General features: G+C 37.1%; 1 protein-coding gene across 1 annotated transcript; it reads left to right on the top strand.

Moving 5' to 3' along the window:
* The first annotated feature begins 15,769 nt into the window (after positions 1-15,769).
* Positions 15,770-18,575, top strand: LOC149184628 (protein kinase STUNTED-like). Its single transcript, XM_089415400.1, has 7 exons — positions 15,770-16,543; positions 16,672-16,920; positions 17,092-17,252; positions 17,405-17,481; positions 17,573-17,720; positions 17,823-17,972; positions 18,179-18,575. Exons 1-7 carry the CDS (start codon positions 16,321-16,323, stop codon positions 18,449-18,451), a joined length of 1,281 nt encoding a protein of 426 aa, XP_089271526.1. The 5' UTR covers positions 15,770-16,320; the 3' UTR covers positions 18,452-18,575.
* The last annotated feature ends 1,663 nt before the right edge of the window (positions 18,576-20,238 follow it).

Here is a 20,238-nt window from a genome sequence, read left to right as displayed (position 1 = left end):
CCTTCAACTAGGGAACCTCTCCTTCACCAAAAATTTCAACAACCTTACCCAAAACCTCATCTGCCACCTTTAATATAGGGGAATTTTTTTCTACATGCACTTGAGAGACTACTAACATCAATTTTTCATCAGCCTCACTACCCTTTAGACCCAAATCATTATTTCTCCATGCTTTTCTTTAAAAAAAATCAAGCCTTCGACCAATAAAACCTACACCCAGACACCATAGTTCATTTAAGGATTGAGGGTTAGGGTTTGAAGTTTTTTTCAAAAATATTATCTAAAACGTTGTGATTCCAATTTGAAAGAATGTAGAGTCATTTGTGTGACTTGATCAACTTCACTAGGTAGAATAATGGAGGCATTAACTTAGTCACCCATACTTAACCTTCATCCACATGACCATTCAAATTTAGATTAGAAACCCTTATATTTTGTACCATGAAGGACAAGCTCATCTCATCCCCTAAGCTTGCTCATTGAACTTGAAAAATAAAATATCCAACCCACCTTTTCATCTCTTCCCCACTCACTCCATTACACCCCCTTTCAAGTTGTATGTGTATCAATGATTTTTAATGGTTAACATCTATGATACATTTTATACTTCTTTTAGATATAATAATCCTCACAAAATAAGTTATTTGCTACATTTATTTCATTATATTGCATAGATTGCAATGTTTATACAATTGATATTTTTTACCAACATGTTTGTTGGATTTCTCTTATTATAGCACAATGATTTTAAAGTTTTTACTATGGATAGATTTGTTTTTTTTCCCCATTCATTGATTTACTATTTGTAGAGTAGATAAATAATACAAGAAAAACATTCTCTCATAATGATAAAGAATTGAAGGGAAATCACTATACTCAATAAACAAATTTAGTATTGGGCCAACAAATATCTAATCAATTAGATGGTTTGAGATTATGATCTCAGTAAAATAATTAAATGAAAATGATCATATGAGCTCCAAAATACAAGCTAATAGAATAAGAATCAGTCTGAAATAGGTAATATGATACCAACTTCTCTAATTCTAAAGGTCCACATGTTGAGAATATGAACCAAGAGGTTATATGGGTTCCATTTATCCAACTTATACTAAGGCTAGGTGATCGGATTTTAGTGTTCATAAAATGAATAAATTTAAACTAAGTTCTTAATTTCATTGTTTTCAGTGTAATGTGAATTGATTTCAATGTTTATTATCCATAAAATACCATAGATGTTCCACTAGATAGTTCGACACAACAAATCTGATAAAACTATATTTAAAAATTCGAAATCTACATTATTAGGGTTTTATTTCTCTTTAGATTTTTGGATATGTAGATTATTCTTTACTGCATATGCATGAAAATTGAAATTTATGCATAAAATAGATAGAAATGAAATAAAAACTCAGAAACGACAATTTGACATAAGATCTAACCCGAGAAACCATTTCAGGAGAAAACCCAGCTGGAAGGAGAGGTCACTCTGCTCTCTTTCTCTTAATAGAAAATAGTTGTAAGTATAAAGAAGTATGGTCTATGGCCCACGGGGTACTACAACACACACATACTATTTTTTTTCTCTCTCCCTATCCCTCTCGCATATTTTACTCATTTATGGAACAGATGCACTTGAAAAAAGGGAACCCCTTTTCCTCCTAGTGGCCTGGTTATAACACAACCTAATAGCCTACTAATGGTTAGGTTTGACTACCTCAAATTTTAAACAAAGTTAAAATATGGACTCTTCTAGAGTCTTATTCATAATAATCTAGAGGATAACCCCTTTTCTATGAGTTATGGGGGCTGACATGGCATCCTCTCGAACTATGGTAGTGAAAATAGGATGGTCAATTTTCGAGTGGCCTAACTTTTGCAAACATACTTTGATTGAGGCAATTCTTGCACTATTGGAATGGTCCTTGTGTGTAGGATATGAAAAAGTGGTTCGAATCTGTAGTAGTAAACTTTCATCCCTAGAAAACATCAGTTGATGCCTCAAAATGCTCTCAGAAGGTTTCAGACCCTAATTTTCCAAATTCGGTCCCGCTAGTGAAAATGGTCCTATGAGCTGATTCATCCATTTTTTCTACTCTAAAAGAATCGAGATGGATGAAAATGATTATAATGATTAAATTTGGATCACACCTCCACATTTTGGGAGGCTTTTCATCCCCAATAGTTTCTACTAAATGAGGTGAGGTAATGTTTCCTCCACATTCTCTCTAGTGTACCATTTAGCTTTTCCTTTCAATTCAATTTTCCAAAAGCCATGATTACCCTGTCCTGTATTTCTAGACCTCTTATACAAAACTATATCTTTTGTCACCTATGCGTGAGCATCTGTTGCCAAAATATTATATAGAAGGTTGGAATTGTTCCTCTTCTTGAGCTAGAATTGAAGGCTCGTAGAGTTTCAGATTCTCTACACTCATAGTTAAGTAAATGCACATATATAGGGGTAGACTGAGTTTATAGGTGTTATCTCCCACCTTTTCTAGTATTGCAAAGAGGACATATTTTCTCTCCAGGTCCATGTAACCTCTCCCTGTTTAACTATGACCATACTTTGTCTCCCACCTTGAATGACTTATCTATATTATGTTGATCAATATGTATAACCTTATTTTTGTCTCGTGACTTATGTAGTGTCTCAAGTACCTGTATATGGATTTTCCTAATTTTCTCCACAAAATTTTCGGCCAATAAGGCATGCCCTGGAAGATCTTCCTTACTCATTTGTGCTTCCCATATGCAATATCCAAAGGTGAAGGTGGAAAATATCCAAAACAAGTTTCAAATTGTGACTTACGAGTAGAAGTGTGGACTACTCTATTATGAGAATGTTTTAAATATACCATATTTTGATCCCAAGTCTTCAGATGCTTCTTATTATAACTCATCAAAAGCTACACCAAAGTTGTGTTAACTACTTTTGCTTTCCCATCTATATGAGGATGGAATGTTGTATACCTCTTCAACTTAGCATGTCTGCCAAAACATAGTCCAAAATGCACTGAGAAATATCATGTCTCTCTCTGAAATGATACACCTTAGTATCCCAAAGTGCAGCCAAACTTTTCCTAAGAAAAATTTTGTTTCTTCTTGCCCGCTAATGGTCTTCTTACAGGGCATAAAAACATAAATCTTGTTGAACCTGTCAACTACTAGAAATAGGCATTCTTCCTAACTATTGGTAAACCTCCCACAAAGTCCATGGAAATTCTTTCCCAGGGACCATTCGGTATAGGTAATGGATGATATAGAATATGTTCCCTGTTACTAAACTTGCTTGTACAACAAATCACACATCTTTTTATAAACTTAGCTTCTTATTCTTGCATCTTGGCCCAATACCTCTACAAGTTAGGCATTATCTTCCCTATTGTCTCTTGTATTGTACATTCATCGTGACAACCTCTCAAGACGAGGGCTGTCACTCTAATCCCCATCGACTTTGTTCTAGTTGTCTCCTAACAGTAGGTGTAGAGCCTCTACTTTGCACTTGATTATCCATCATTTACCTACAGTTTTCCCTCACTCATCTCTCTCTTTTGCCTCATTTTCTTTGCAAACCAACCCAGATCATTACATTATATGACTTTAAGCATGATTAAGGATCTTTGCTAATGTGTGACTGTTTTGTTTAGATTTTGACATATTCACAGCAATTCCGCAGCCATCTGATGATTCCGCAGCCATCTGATGATTCCGCAGCCTTTTTGTTAATCTTAAGGTTCCACGTGTCATTTTGCCAAACGAGCCACATGGGCACTTAGGAATCAAGGTGCTCGAGGTTCCTGTGCTATTGGTTCAGCCAGCCACGTCATCTGTACCTCCGGTCAATGAGGGTCAAGTTACGGTCAACAAAGGCAGCTTAACGGTGATACGTAAGCTGTTGGGTCACGTCAGTTCAAACGGTGATTTGTCCGTGTTACGCAGGTTGTGGGGGACATAATCCAACTCTGGATTCAATGCCCATAACGACTAGAACCTCCAACTCATCCACGAGGCTTATGACGTGTTATTGAACCTTAATTACGCATGACAGTTAGTTTATTTTTCAAGTTTTAGCTGTACGCATTAGGCCATCTTTCATATGCCTATAAAAACTAGCGTTTGCATACGCTTAATGTTACTTTTTAGTTGCTGTGTTTTATGAACTTGTTATTATTTTAGTGCATTCCAAGACTCTGTTTTAATAGTGCTGTTCTAGCACTCTTGACTGTAATTTTCTGCACATGGAGTAATAGAAGCAGCGTTGTTCTGAAGTTTTCAATTCCTTGAGTCTTCTTTGGGTATTATGAATGGAGGGCCCCTGTTCATGACTGCCCTTGTATAGTATTTCATGTTTATATTCTTGCTATTTCTTTATTTTCCATTCAGCAATTCCTTTTCTTGAAACATGTACAGCTTAATTCACTTTCATTGTTATTTCATTTGCAGCATTCATTTTGACTGATCAGATTTGTTTTTCTACAGGTTTTTAAACCCGGGATTGTGTGTGTGTTTGTGTATTTGCTTTATATCTAGTGGTATTTTCAGTTGACAGATTCTAAGTTGCTGCCTTTACTTTATTTTCATAGCTGATTTTTAGTTTACTTTCTCAAAGTTGTCTGCTAACATATGAATGATCTCTTTATCACAAATTGTCTATCTTTTAGAGATCAGAATACTAATAACTTACAGCTGGCTTTGAGTACTTTTTAGACTAATCCTTAACTACTTTCTAATCGTGCTTTACACAGTACTATGTGTTAGAAGCAGAGAGTTAGAAAGAGCAAAACATTATAACTAGTCTTTAAAGTAGATTTTTCTCATTTTTGATCACTTTTCTAACTCATCTTTAGCTACTTCCTAATCGTGTTTTACACAGTACTATGTGTTAGAAGCAGGGAGTTAGGAAGAGATAAACATTATCATTGGTTTTTAAAGTGATTTTCTTACCTTTTATTTGCAGCAGCATGAATGGTGTCTAATGCCATTAGAAAGTGGTTCTTTGCTTTCAAGTCATTTCAAGTTATTTATTTCTTTCAAGCTTTTCCTTTTCAGCAAGCAGTTAGAAACCACTAATCACACACCCTCACTCATCTAGAACTCACCTTACACACACTATCACTCATCTGTTTATAAATCACCACTCCATCTTAGGAAGATAAATTAACCACAAACAACACCCCAAACGACAAAAAGCTCTAAGAGGTTTCTTAAGTACATATAGTACACCTTCACTTCATCAGCTTACGAGCCCCGGGTTAACAATTAATGACATCAATTTAGGAACACTAAATTGACTAAACATTTTGGCGCCGTTGTCGGGGAAGTGAAATTAAGTAGCCATATTCTTAGAAAAAAAAAACATAAAAATTTCAAGGAAAGAAGTTGATAACCTTTCAAAGTATGCTCTCCTCTTGCACTGCAAGGTGATCTGGAGGATCAGAAAAGAGAAAGTTATTGATTTGGTAGTTTCTTGAGTATGCTCTCTTCTTGCACCTAGAGTGAACTGGAAGATTAGAAAAAGAACTATTAACTTGACTTGAAGAAAAATAATAAAAAATGACATGCATAGAGCTAGAGATTCTAGAGGAAGGTTTTTAGCTAGAGCTCGAAGTTCAATTTTTACAAGTCCATCTGCTTCAAGGGATAGACAAGAGACACCCCCCTTATCTCCAACCGAAACTCCTAGTCCTAGAATTCCTGGAATTCAAGAGCCAAGAGTTGACTCTCCTACACCTTCTATTGAATTTGAACCAGGAAGAGACTCTTCTCTTTCTCCTACAGAAAGACCAATTGTAATTGAGGAAGTGGAATCATCTGAAGAAGAAGGAGAAATCTCTTCTCATTCACCTTTTGTAGAGGAACCAGAAGATTTTGAAATCCCTAGGAGAATCATCATGGCAGATGAAGAAGGAGGTGGTAGGGGTAGAGGTAGAGGTAGAGGAGGAGGAGGAAACAACAATAACAATAATGGAGGAAGAGGTCCCCTTGGAGGAGGAAATAGAGATGGGGATAATTCATTTGGGTTTCCCATTGTTAATGAGGATTCCCGAGCCACCATGAAAAACATATCACCATCTGTCCTCCCTAACTTCCATGGGTTAAGGACTGAGGACCCTGAAACATTCTTATTTGAGTTTGAAGTGGTGTGTCGAACTTATGACTACCTGGATGACTCCCAGAAACTCAAATTGTTCCCTTCAACACTGAAGGATCAAGCCTTGAAATGGTTCATGGGGTTACTCACTCAATCCATTAGGACTTGGGATGAAATGAAACAGACATTTTTGGATAGGTATTTGGACTATTGTATGCCTACTAATCACAAGGACGAGGTTTTTAAAATGATACAAAAAGAAGATGAGAGCTTAGAAGATTTACTTGAGAGATTTCAATATAACTTGAAAAGAGCAAAAATGAGTACCTTGGATGAAGAGACCTTAAAAGCCCTCTTATTAAAAGCCATTAGGGATGAATGGATAGACATCTTAAACATGATGGGGAAAGGGGATATTTCTCAACTTTCACTCAATGATATAGCAGAACTCTGTATCCATCTCTCAAGGGGCAAATCAAAAACTCAAAAAGGGCCTAGAGATCCTTCTCTCCTTAGGGCAAATAAATCTGCAACAGGATCAGTGAGTAGGGCTGAAATCGGCAGTATGCTTGATGAATTTAAAACTGACATCTTAGGGAGTCTTAGTGAACAACTTGATACCCTTAAGATTCACAATAAACAAAAAGCAGAAGCTGAGGCTTTGGCTATCTTTTGCCCGAAGTGTAGAAAGAAACATGCTTTAAGGGAATGTCCCTTAGATGCACATGTTGTAGAAACATGTGTAATTTGCTCAGAAACTCATGAGACCAAGGATTGTCCTTCAATTCCTGGCCTCAAAGCAGTCTTTCAAGAGGATCCAGATACACTTGAATCTCTCTGTTTTATTGCAAGGAGACCTTGGCAAGGACAACAGAATCAAGGGTTTAACAACTCTATGAATTCTCAATCCCAACCAAATTGGAATCCTTGGCAACAACCTTGGCCTCAACCTCAAAATGCTTTTCAAGCATGGATGCAAAGCATGCAAAATCCTTATGGGAGATTTGCTCAATTCTATCAATATCCTCCATCATTTCAGAATCAGCAAGCTCCACAACTTCCAAACCAAGGTCAACAAATATCATTGCCATACCCTCAACAACAACAACCTCCTCCACAAAATCAAAATTCTCAACTATCACTTCAATCCCAGCAGAAATCAAATCAGCTTCCCTCTCAGCCATTACCAAATCCAAATAATAGGAACCCTCAAAATGCTTACATGATGGAAGGTCAACCATTCCCTACCTATATGGTTGTTCCTCTCAATGAAGTACAACTCAGATCAGGTAGAATCTTAGATCAACCTTCTACAAGTGTTCAACAACCAAGCATTTCTGAGGAAGAATCTCTCAAAGTCAATAAAGGTTCTGAAGTATCACTTCAAAACCAAAATATCCAAAAAGAAAAAGAAAAAGAATCAACCTCTACAACTCCCATAGTTGAGAAACCTACACCTTTAGTTACACCTCCTTTTCCTGAAAGATTGCAAATTGACAAAGGGGTGGAAAAGCAGATATGGGTGCCTGACTATAGTTTCCTAGATGAATTGAAGAATGTCTGTATCAAGATCCCCTTGTTACAAGCCATTAAGGAAATTCCCATTCTAGCGAAAACAATAAAGGAGTTGAGTTTGAAGAAAACAGGAAAAAGAACCAGAGATACTAAAAGGATACATCTAGTTGGAAAAATTGCAGACATAATGATGGGTAAGATTACCATGAAAAAATATGTGGATCCCGGTAGCCCTATTGTCAAAACTCATATTAATGGGGTGGAAATCCCAAATACTTTGATTGACTTAGGAGCCGCGATCAACATCATGAGTAGACAGACCATGGATCAGTTAAAGCTTCCTAACCTTCTCTTTACACCTACTTTACTGCAACTTGCAGATAGATCAATCATTAAACCTGATGGTGTATTGGAAGATATTCCAGTCTCTCTAGATTCTTGGGAATATCCAGTTGATTTTATGATTTTAACTCCCAAGAACAATCTAGGAGGACATCCTCTTATTTTAGGAAGACCTTGGCTGGCCACAGCTGATGCTTTCATAAGTTGTAGGTCTAGGGACATGTATATATCGGATGGTAATTCCACCAAGAAATTCAACTTGTATCCTCCAGCAAAGGCAATAACAGAAATAGGAGAAGATGAGTGGGTTGATGATGAGGATACTATTCAACCTGTTCTAACCATCTCTGAAATCAGTGAGGATAGTCAAATTCTAAATACATTAGAAAATTTTGAAATACCTTTAGAATATGACTCTACACAGTTTCAGTTAGATGCAGACATTGAATATCTCTCCTCTAGACAGATGTCTCTCTTCTCAATGGAAGAGTTTGGTAGTTCTACAGTTGAAATCCTTCCAGGAAAAACATTGAACATTAACAAAAACTTGGGAAGACCACAGCAAGAAGAATTAACCAAACTGTTGCAAAAACATTCCATTGCCTTTGCATGGGAATACACTGACATGAAAGGAATCGATCCTAAGACTTGTATTCATCACATCTATATTGAAGAAAATAGCAGACCCATTAGGCAACCACAAAGAAGGATGAATCCAAACCTTAGGGAAATCGTGAAAGAAGAACTCCAGAAATTGCTCAAGGTAAACTTCATTTACCCCATTTCAGATAGCCAATGGGTTTCTCCCTTGGTTATAGTGCCCAAAAAGAATGGTAAATGGAGAGTTTGCATTGATTATCGAGAATTGAACAAGGCAACCTTAAAGGATCATTTCCCTCTACCTTTTATTGATCAGGTACTAGACACTTTAGCAGGTAAAAAGTATTTCTCATTCTTGGATGGTTTTAGTGGGTATAATCAAATTCAGGTAGCACCTGAAGATCAAGACAAAACCACATTCACTTGTCCTTGGGGAACTTTTGCGTACCGAGTACTCCCTTTTGGATTGTGCAATGCACCCGCTACATTTCAAAGGGTTGTACTAGGAATCTTTTCAGATCTGATTCATGATTGTGTAGAGGTATACATGGACGATTTCACAGTTTATGGTAATACATTTGAAGAAGCTTTGGAAAATTTGGAAAAAGTACTGGTAAGATGTAAGGAAACAAATCTTTCTTTAAGTCATGAAAAGTGTTTTATGATGTTTACTGAAGGGATTGTTTTAGGACATCATATTTCAGGAGATGGGATTAAGGTTGATAGATCCAAAGTTGAAGTCATCTCTAAGTTACCTGTTCCAAATTGCCAAAAGGATGTTAGGAGTTTTCTTGGGTTTACTGGGTATTACAGAAGATTTATTGAAAAATTCACTAAGATAGCATCCCCTCTTTTCAAATTGCTTACCAAGGACTGTGAGTTCAAATGGGATCCTGAGTGTCAATCTGCCTTTGAAGATTTAAAGACTAGAATATCTGAAGCACCCATCTTAAGGGGGCCAAACTGGAAACTCCCTTTCCACATTTCTACTGATGCTTCAGATACAGCTCTAGGAGATGTTTTGGGACAAAAGGATTTGATCCCTTATGCCATTTATTACACAAGTAAGAATTTGACTCCCACTGAGTTAAATTATACTGTTACAGAAAAAGAGTTCTTAGCTGTGGTACATGCAATCAACAAGTTTAGACACTACATAACCAGCTATGAAACCTTTGTCCATACTGATCACTCTGCCATAAGATATTTGATGAACAAACCTGTCACTAATGGTAGAGTTACAAGATGGCTTTTACTCTTACAAGAATTCAACATTACTGTGTTAGATAGACCTGGAAAACAAAACACAGTAGCTGATTTTTTGTCTAGAATCCAAAACACTAATGAAGATTCTCTAGTAGAAGATAAGTTTCCAGATGAATACTTGTTTGCAGTGACTACCAAGACTCCTTGGTATGCAGATATGGCTAATTATCTAGTTACAGGGAAGCTTCCTCTACACTTATTTCCTAATGAGAAAAGGAAAATCATTCAGGAGAGTGCACATTATTCTTGGATTTCTAATGAATTGTTCAAAACAGGGCCAGATTGTATAATCAGAAGGTGTGTTCGGGAAGATGAAATGCCTGACATCCTTAAGGCATGTCATGATGAACCATGCGGCGGGCACTTTGCTGACAAGAGGACAACCTATAAAATCCTTTCTCTAGGATATTATTGGCCTTCTCTCTTTAAAGATGCAAAGCAGTATGTTAGAAGGTGTGACAGCTGCCAAAGAGTTGGGAAACCAACTCCTTCAAATGAAATGCCTCTACAGCCTCAGGTATGCATCGAACCCTTTGAGAAGTGGGCTCTAGATTTCGTTGGACCAATTAATCCACCATCAAAGCAAAAGAAGTATATACTGGTTTGTACTGATTATGTTACTAAGTGGGTAGAAGCAAAAGCATTGCCTTCTGCCACTGAAAATTCAGTTGTTCAATTTCTTTTTGAGGATATTTTCACTCGTTTTGGTGTCCCAAGGGAAATTGTGACAGATCAGGGCAGCCAGTTTACATCTAAATTGATGGAGAAGCTGATGGAGGAATATAAGATCAAGCATAGAACATCTACTCCCTACCATCCGCAATCCAATGGCCAAGTGGAATCTACCAATAAAGTTCTTGAAGGCATTATCACCAAGACTGTTCATCTTCATAGAAGAGATTGGGCGGAAAGGCTCCCTGAAGCCTTATGGGCCTATAGAACTACATGGAAGAACACAACAGGACATTCTCCCTATGAACTTGTTTATGGGAAGGAAGTCCTGCTCCCCATTGAGTTCCAAATCAAGACCTTCAAGATGGCAGTCCAATTGGGAATGAGCCTCTCAGAAGCTCAAAGACACAGAATGGACCAGCTAAATGAGCTAGATGAAATAAGACAAGATGCAATTCTAAGGACCGATCTAGTTCAGCACCAAAGATCTAAATGGCATGATCATCATATCAAAGAAAGAAAGTTTCAGAAAGGAGATTGGGATCTATTGTTTGATTCAAAGTTCAAAGACTTCAAAGGAAAGTTTCAAACTCATTGGCTTGGGCCATATGAGATTGATGAAGTCTTTAGCAATGGAGCAGTTCGAGTGAAAACTATTGATGAATTTCATACTCCTCTTATTGTGAATGGCCATCGCTTGAAAATCTACCAAAAGCCATTCTCAAAAGAAGAGTTTGTCAAGTTGTTTAAAGAAGATTCTGCAATCAGGTTGGTGGAGAAGGATTTTTCTCCTCCATCAGCCTAATCTTTGGTTTTTGAAAAAAAAAAAAAGAAAAAAAGAAAAAAAAAAAAAAGAATAAATGTATAAGCCTGAAAACCAATCTCTGATTGGCAGCCTTATGCAGAAAACCTGAGGTGAAAATCAGGGTCACCTGACACCTCATGTTTTCCAAAAAAAAATCTCCAAGGTTAATTTTAGGGGTGAATAATCGCCCAAAGGCGAAATTTAAGGCTTTTTATATTTTAATGGGACGAATTTTTAATTAAAATAATAATTTTTTTTTTATATAATTAGCCCATATTTTATTTAAAAATTAATTTATTTTTTTATTTTAGCCCAGGGCGGATAAACTAACCGAATCGTATTTGATCAAAATCGCCCCATTTTGATATTTGCGGAATCGTATTTGATCAAAATCGCCCCCATTTTGATTTACAGTTTGGGTTTTCTGGTTTGGGAGTGGTTTGTGAGGGTCGATTTGGTCCCGGGAGTGGTTTGTGAGGGTCGATTTGGTCATGGGATGTTAGATTTATTTTGAAATGGAGGGCGGAGCGAGGGAGGATCCCTGTTTTGACGGATTCAGCCCGCTGTTTTGGTGTATATGGCTCCCTGGGTCCCTGTATAAACATGGTTTTGAAATAGGTTTTTTCATCCTAGTTCACAAATCTAGCAGCAGCAGTTTCGGTGGGATATTCTTGCATTTTCAGATTTCAATCCGCTTATTCTTCTCTGGTTTCGGTATCCATTGTTTCTTGGATTTGAACGGCTCATGCCACTGCAGCAACAACAACAACAGTCGGTACTTGACCGAATTGTTGGCTGAGCGCGAGAAATTAGGCCCCTTTATGCAGGTCCTGCCCATCTGTAGCCGGCTTTTGAACCAGGGTAAGTTGGCTTCATATGTCTTGTTTTTACAGATTATCAGTTGTTCTGGAAGGCCAAATTAGGTGGATTCATGCCTCTGCAGTTGGAACAGGGGTGATAATCACTTTGCCAGTGAACGTTGAATGCTTCCATTGGTTTGGAAGCAAATATAACCGTGGCTCCAAATTGTTCTCACAAACCCAGAAATGCAGACTGCTAAAAAATATTAGATTTGTGTTGTCTAAAATGTGGCGCAGTAGTTATTTTTATTGGCAAAAGATAGGGTTGTAGGGCCCTTAAGTATATGGGAAACATACAGCATCTGGACTTATGGAAACATGGAGCCTGGATCTTCCAATAGGTGGATTTGGGAAAAAATAGAAGAATTCTTGATTTCCCTTCCCAAGCAAAAAGTGCGAATGGCTGTTAATAGCCCCTTGCTGTTCCAAACATCATTTTATTTGCTTTACTGAATGGTCTGATTTATATTCCAACCTTTCTTTTTCACTACATGCTCCTTTTTCCAACCAAGATCATGTTACTCCACAGCGTTTAGTCGATGCAAATCATATATATATGGCATTTATTTCATGTATATTGGCAGTTGAACTTTTGCCAATATTTCTACGACAGTTATTATTGCTGATCAGATCTTGATTTAGGCCTAAGCGTATCAGATCTTGCTGATCAGATCTTGTATACATTTAAAAAAAAATACAAACCAGTTACCTACTAGTTCCTTAACCTCTGAGGTCTCAATATCTCAGTTCTTCCTAGCTTTACACTTGGTTGGTACTTCTTTAATATGCTCCAATCCTGTATTCCGTTCTCAATCTCTTTCTCTCCTCACTTTTGGTATATTGCTGACAGTTATTATTGCTGAAAAGTTTTCGAGGCAAGAAATCTGTTGTATTAATATTGTCTGATTTGTAATAGAGAAACTGCTATGAGGTGCTTTGGACTACTTGGGAATGAATTTTTGTCTCAGATGTCGATAGTCTGTACTGTGGTAGACAATAAGATGATTTCTTTTCTCAGGGATTGCAATTTCTTTCCGGAAGATGGGGTATACCTGTTCATGGTACTTCTTTCGACATCAAGTTGATAAACCTTCCCTTAGACTTGAGTTTTGTTTGGTTCTTGTTCGTTGGGTGATGATAAAAAATGTAATATTCATTTGTATTTGTTGATTTTATACTCATGGAACTTGTTTCTTATTGTACTCAGTTCTTTTGATGCAAGAAAGAACAACAGACTAGTTTGAGCTTGAGGTACTTGAAGCGGCAGCAGCTCTCTTCTCAAGCGGTATGTGTTCTAGTTCTCAAGTGTAATATGAGTAAATTTAGAATGTACTGCCGTTTGACAATACTTGTAAGCACTTTGAAGCAAATGTGGCCTGAATGCTGTTTGAAACTGGAGATACTGATGACCTCAATGATGTGAAAAATTGGAGATACCATATGGCCTCAATGGTATTTGTAATCAAAATCTGGATTGAACACAGTGTCTGTATAGACTGTTGTATAGACTGTAGTCTAATTATGTATAGACTGTTGGTCTTAAGAGAATGCGATCATTGATCAAGCCATCATGACCCATGGCAGCTTTGAAGGGATAAAAGGAAGACGTGTTGAAGCCAATGCTGCCATTGGAGTTTGATTCTTGAATATCATGGAGATTAAGAAGAATTATGTTCCATGCTCAAGGTTAATTACATTAACGTTTTATGTGCTTACTCTACAAATGAATTTGAACAAGTTTTTCATGGAAACCTTTCGAAAAGAGAAAAAAGACCTTGCATTATAGTTTATTGGTGGATTCCTATATTTTCTTGGTTGTTGTTACATGTTGACTATTGGAAGATCTGTTTATATTACTGAGAATCTTTCACCTGAAAATGGAGCAGTAAAGGACATATTAACTGTTATACGCTTTTGATTTTTCTGCCTTTGAGAACCTTGTGAGTTGTATGTCATTGAAGGGTGACTTGGTTTGAATAGTTAGCTTTGGAGAGCAGTTAGAGGAAGAAATAACTCAAACCCAAACTCAACAATGGAATTTTTATCAATGTGTCCATTCCAATAGATTATTATTCTAAACCTGGATGATGTGGCAACAATAATTATATATTTTTTGGAATGTACCTCAGTGAATGATCACCTTTTGTAATATTTTAAGTGCCGCTACATAGAGATGTTATTTCTATGCTTAATTAATTGCATTGATGTGCCATAGAGAAATGCAATGCATCTGGATACTTGAAGTCTTGGAATTGCAGAGCAGCATTTGCTTGATTCCTTGGTAGCTGTTTGAAGATCCTAACCAAACTGATGTTTCTTTCAGAATTGTGGTTCTTTGTCATAGTAGTATAGTACGCTGTTCCTGAGATTACCTTTGGTTCTGTTCTGAGATCTGTAGAGAATTGTTGAGCAAGGGGGAGGATAGCTTCATCTTAAAGCATCCCTCTACCCAACGTTAAGCTTGATGGGAAGAATTATCCTATCTTCAAGTGAAGGGTGCTAAACATATAATTGAAGAATTGATTGTTAAGACTTGTGGAGGGTAAGAAGACAAATTGCACTGTTGCTAAAGAATTAGTAAAGCTATAAGACAAATTGCACTGTTATATAGAGTGTCTATACAACAGTCTATATATTACAACTAAGTACAATGAGTCTCTCTTTGTGGTTAATTGTACTATACCTTGGGTGCCAATATTCATAATTCTTGTTGTTGAACCAAGCTCTCCAGTTGCAGCAATAAGCTCGACACCTTTGTCTTATTGATTGCATTCTTTGAACAATGTTACTCAAGCCAATCCTTAAACCTTGGATTGATCAACCGATCTCTAAAGAACATTGCATCATGATGTTGTTCATCCCCTCTTCTACAATTTCTCTCTTATAGATGCATTCTTTGATTGTTCAAGGCCTCCTCCTTAATGACATTTGAGGGATAATTTTGCCTCCTTCCTTGTCTTAACATAAACTTGGTTTTGTTATCCATCTTTCACATGGCTGCTAGGATCCATGGTCACTTCTGAAAATTGCTTGCAAGGTTATCTTGGCTTCATTATGCATTGTTTTTTCCTTTTGGAAACTCATCCTTCCTTGAGGATTGTCTAGCATCTACTACCTCAATTTGGATTTCTTGGATCAATTTAGTGCTCTCGTTCTCCTTTTGGACCAGTTGTCCATTCTCCTCACATGCAAAGCATGCATTCACATAAAATTCACCAATTTTAAAAATAAAAGGTTACCTGGCCTCTTCTGATGCCTCCAACATCAAATTTTGTCTTCCTTCCATGCTTTAGGAAGGTACTCCTTCTCTTTCTTATATTCTTATGACAACTATGAATGATTGTCGCTCTTGAAAATCCTTATCATCTGCATCTATACACATAGCATCAGTATCATAATCACCAAGATCTTTAGCCCCATATGGTATATATGTTACGAGCACTTCTAGCTAACCTCCCATGAGACTTTCATTTATTGTCTCATCGACATCCTCTTTGTGTAGCTCCCTCTACTGTTATGATGCTTTTTCCACCATATCTTCTATCAACAAATCCATATGTTGATTTGAACTCTTTATGCAGTCCATGAGACTCTCTGATAGTCTCTCTTCAACATCTTCCTCATCATCAAGGACTATTCCCTGCTCTGGTTCAAAATAGTGAACTAATTCAACTTTAGGCTCAACAGGTGCTTCATCTTCCTCCCTAGCTTTCTAGCTTTAGGGGTCTTCCTCTTAAAATCTTTTTTCTGACAAGTAATTTGGCCTTCTTCCTTAGGTCCCATCTCTACCTTTGGTATTCTCTTTCAAGCCTCATTTTGACTATGTTGAATCTCTCCTTCAACTCATAAATCTCCTTTTCAATTTCTTCTTTACTCATGCCATTTTCCTTGGCATGCTTCTCCCTTTTGTTATGGCATCCATGAGAACTGGTTAGTAGTGGGTAGTTCTTAACCAAAAGGTTCCCAAAAGGGCGACTTCGGGACTGATTACAGAGAAAGGAGAATCAGTACCTGGATGGCCCCTCTTACGTGGAGCCGATTCACTGACCAAGTTTCCTACTCCACAGTCTACATCAAAACAAACATCTGTAGTTGAATGGGCACTACAGTTGCCAAATAGGCTTACACAGGCAACTGGAGAGCTTCATTTGAAAGGACAGATTATGCAGAAGGTTTGCAACTATGAACATGAAGCTCGGTCTTCAAATGAGGTAGCACCAATTGAAGCATGCTCTAAAGAAGAAGGGTTTCCTTGCAGTCAGCAGAATGATTCTGATCGAGAAGAAAATTGTTTGGCAAGGAGATTAGAGTTCCTTTGTCAAAGTAAAACCTGCAGGCATTTTACATATCAGGAGTTGCAATCTGCTACTTCTGGTTTTTCAACAGGTTGCATTTGTAGTTTTCCTCATGGAGTTTTTCATTTCTGTGCTTCTGTTTTGAATGGGAAATTTCCCTTGAAATGTATATTAACCTTGTGAACTCAATTCAATTATGTAACATCCTTATTCTTGCAGGGAATTTTATAGGAAGAGGAGGCTGCAGTAAGGTGTACAGAGGATTTCTTCCTGATGGACAATCGGTGGCAGTGAAAATCTCGAATTCATCATCCAAAACAGAGCAAGAGCTTCTTTCTGAAGTTGAGATTCTTACTCTATTGAAGCACAACCATGTCATTACACTTATCGGTTACTGTGCAGAAGGCCTTAACCGCCTTCTGGTGTATAATTTTGTATCTAGAGGAAACCTTGAAGAGAATCTCCATGGTATATACTCAATAGTATTGCATTTTAAGAATCATGAAATCGTGTAGAAATATTAAGCAGTAGTACGTTTTAAGCATCATAGTGTTATGTATTGTATGGCAGGGTCTTTCATTTTCTCTTTTCTGAGATTTGATTATAGTCCTAGCTATTGACTATGTATATATTTTTCAGGAGGAGAGGAAAAGCCAATACTTCCTTGGAAAGTGCGATTAAAAGTGGCTGTAGGAGTTGCTGAAGCATTAGATTACTTGCATAATGGATTTTCTCAATCTGTCATTCATGGAGATGTAAAGTCTTCCAATATCTTGCTTTCTGAAGAGTTTGAACCACAGGTATAAATCTTTTTACTGCAAGAAGAATCAAGACTAAATTGCACAATTCAGTATTTGAAGAGATCTTAGTGATCTAGACTTGTAAACTGAAACTTGGAATTCTGCACTAATGAAAAATTTCAACAGAATTAATGTGCGTGTTATTATAATAGTTGTCAGATTTTGGGCTAGCAAGGTGGGCACCAACATCTTCATATATCACTTGCAGCGATGTTTTAGGAACATTTGGGTATGTAAGCATCTTCCCAGTTTCGATTGGCCATTTTCATATTAAAGCTATCCAATTTGTAAATTCACTAATTGTGATTGTAGTTTGACAGGTATCTTGCTCCAGAATACTTTGTTTATGGAAAGGTTAATGAGAAGACGGATGTGTATGCATTTGGTGTGGTCCTTCTTGAGCTAATAACTGGAAGGAAGCCAATTGATACAGCAAGTCCCAAGGGTCAAGAAAGCCTGATTATGTGGGTAAGTCCTGGTTTTTACAGTTGACTCTCTTCTTCATGTTTATTTATATTGATTATCCTTATTAGGGGCTCATGTTTAACCTTCTGTAAATGTTGAAACCAGGCAAGACCACTCTTACAGGATGGGAATATGGAAAGTCTTGCTGACAAATGTTTGCAAAATGTTTATGATACAAATGAAATGCATAGAATGATGCTTGCTGCTACGCTTTGTCTAAGGGAAACATCTCATTACCGTCCTTGCATGAGCCGAGTAATTTATCTTCCTCTATTCATTTCTATATGCTTCAGGGGCTTGTTTTTACTACCTCGTGTGTTTTTTGAGGGTATTCTTTACCTGCAAAAATTACTTTAGGGTGCAATTTCTCTTACATTTTCTTTTAGCTATAAAACACTCTATGTTAACCACATCTGTTCATCTCTGCTTACTCTTTAATACCAAGATATGATTAATGGCAGATTTTAAAACTACTACAAGGAGAAGATGAGAGGACTGACTGGGCGTGGTGCCAGAATACAATGATCAAGGATATGGATACTTCAGATGAGGATGACATTGTAGAAAATCAGGGGGGGCATGATATACAAACCCATCTCACCCTTGCCATGCTTGGGGTGGATGATGATACGGTATCACTTAGTAGCACAGATCATAGTGTGGGCATTTTGCCAACAAACAATTCTTTGGAAGATTACGGACTGCGCCGATGTAGCAATTCATCAAGCTTTTAATTCAAGATTAAAAGAAGTGAGTTTTGTTGCCAGCAATACATTTGTTTATGGTTGCTTTATAAGTTTCCCATGGCCACAGTGGTTTCATATTCTTATATGGCCAGGAATGTGACGTATTATGCTAGACCTCAAAGAATAGCTAAGGATTGTATGAAAACTAGGGGATTGAACAATAACATTGACTTCGTTAAAGCATTCCTTGAAGTTAGAAGCAAGCTCATGGGCGGAAAGGAAGATCAAGATGTCAGTACTCCATTATCTTGGCTGCAGATCTGAGCAATGTTTGACTAGTTGGCATCTTTTGTTCGCATGCTGATCTTTTCAGTGTCGTGTCCACATTTCTACTTTTTACTGTCAATCTCATGTAAATAGTGAAAATGGATCTACGGTGTTCATTACACTGCTCTGGGTAGACAAGTACCAAGAAGAGTAACTTTTTGGTAATGCTACTATATTGTCAATTCAGAAGTGGTGGAGAGAACCGTAGAAAGAACTACCCACTACTAACCAGTTCTCATGGATGCCAGGTTGATTGATCAAATGGATCAAATGTGCTGAAGCTTGAGATCCTTCTTTGATGCGCCATAAGGGCCATGCCTGATGCGTTTTTGGTCTAACAAAAGGACCAAGGGTTCAAATAGTTAATGGTTAGCATTCACCAACTATTAAAACAGAGTAGCCATGTCTAATTTTCAAATTTCATTTATAACACTAGCAATTTTTATTGCATAATATCAGGAATGAACAGATGCAGGGTTTTCAAGATTCAGGTTGAATATCACAGAAGACAATGCAAAGGTGTACCGGTGAATACTATGGTATTAATGAGAATCAAAAGTTAAAAGCTACACAGTAGAATGCATTTATTCATCTTCAAGGATATCACAGCACACACCACACTGCATTTTCACTTTTCATCCATAGAAATGTTTCCATCGATGGAAGGATTTATGGTTAACAATAGCAATAACTAAAGACCTTGTCACCATACTAATGTGCATATTCATCACTTATTGTAAAGGACTGAACCTAATTCCTTTTTATTTAATTACCAAGCCATAATCATGACAATATCCACAAAATTCAATAAGAATGGTTTAGGTTGTGTAAAATTCCACCACTATATGTTCGTGGGTCATATTCCTTCCATGGTACCATTTTGCTACATAATAACATGAAGAGACAGGTACCATTCTGTTGACTTAACAACATACTAATCTCATCACTAAAAGAATAATAATTGTAAGAATCTAACAGATTTTGCAAATATATGAGCTCAACTTATAATTATATAGTATTTATATTTTGGCAATTTTTTATTGCCATGAAACGTTGCTTCTCGAGTTCAGGTAATTGCAAAGCTGTTCTATAACATTACACCTTAAAAAATTCAGCCTTCAAATCCAAAACATTAAAACTATCCTACATCTCTAACTTCAAAATTTTTAATGCCTACACCTTTTGTAGGGAAAAAAGAAAAGGCAAGAAATACAATATGAAACCCAAAATTTGTTCAAGAAAATAAAGCTATAATCAATAAAAAAAAATAAAGCGTATGGCATGGTCTGCTGAATCATCTGAGGTGCTCAATTATCCTCAGCAGCTTTGGAAGTCTCAGATTCCTGTAATTCACCATCATTTTCCAGCTTTTGGACCTTATTTGATCGTTCATCTTTGGCAGATCCATCATCCTCTTCAAACCGTCTGTGTTTCTTCTCTATGCTGGTACCATTCCCCTTTGTAAAGGGCTTTCGACTGTTAGATGAGTGCCTGCCTCCTCTACCACG

The sequence above is a fragment of the Pinus tabuliformis genome, chromosome 3_2 (assembly GCF_031772625.1).
Source record: "Pinus tabuliformis cultivar Carrire ecotype Pingquan chromosome 3_2, CPIR1, whole genome shotgun sequence".
Classification (NCBI taxonomy): Eukaryota; Viridiplantae; Streptophyta; class Pinopsida; order Pinales; family Pinaceae; genus Pinus; species Pinus tabuliformis.
Note: the sequence above shows the minus strand (reverse complement) of the source record. Positions and strands in the feature narration are given on the sequence as shown.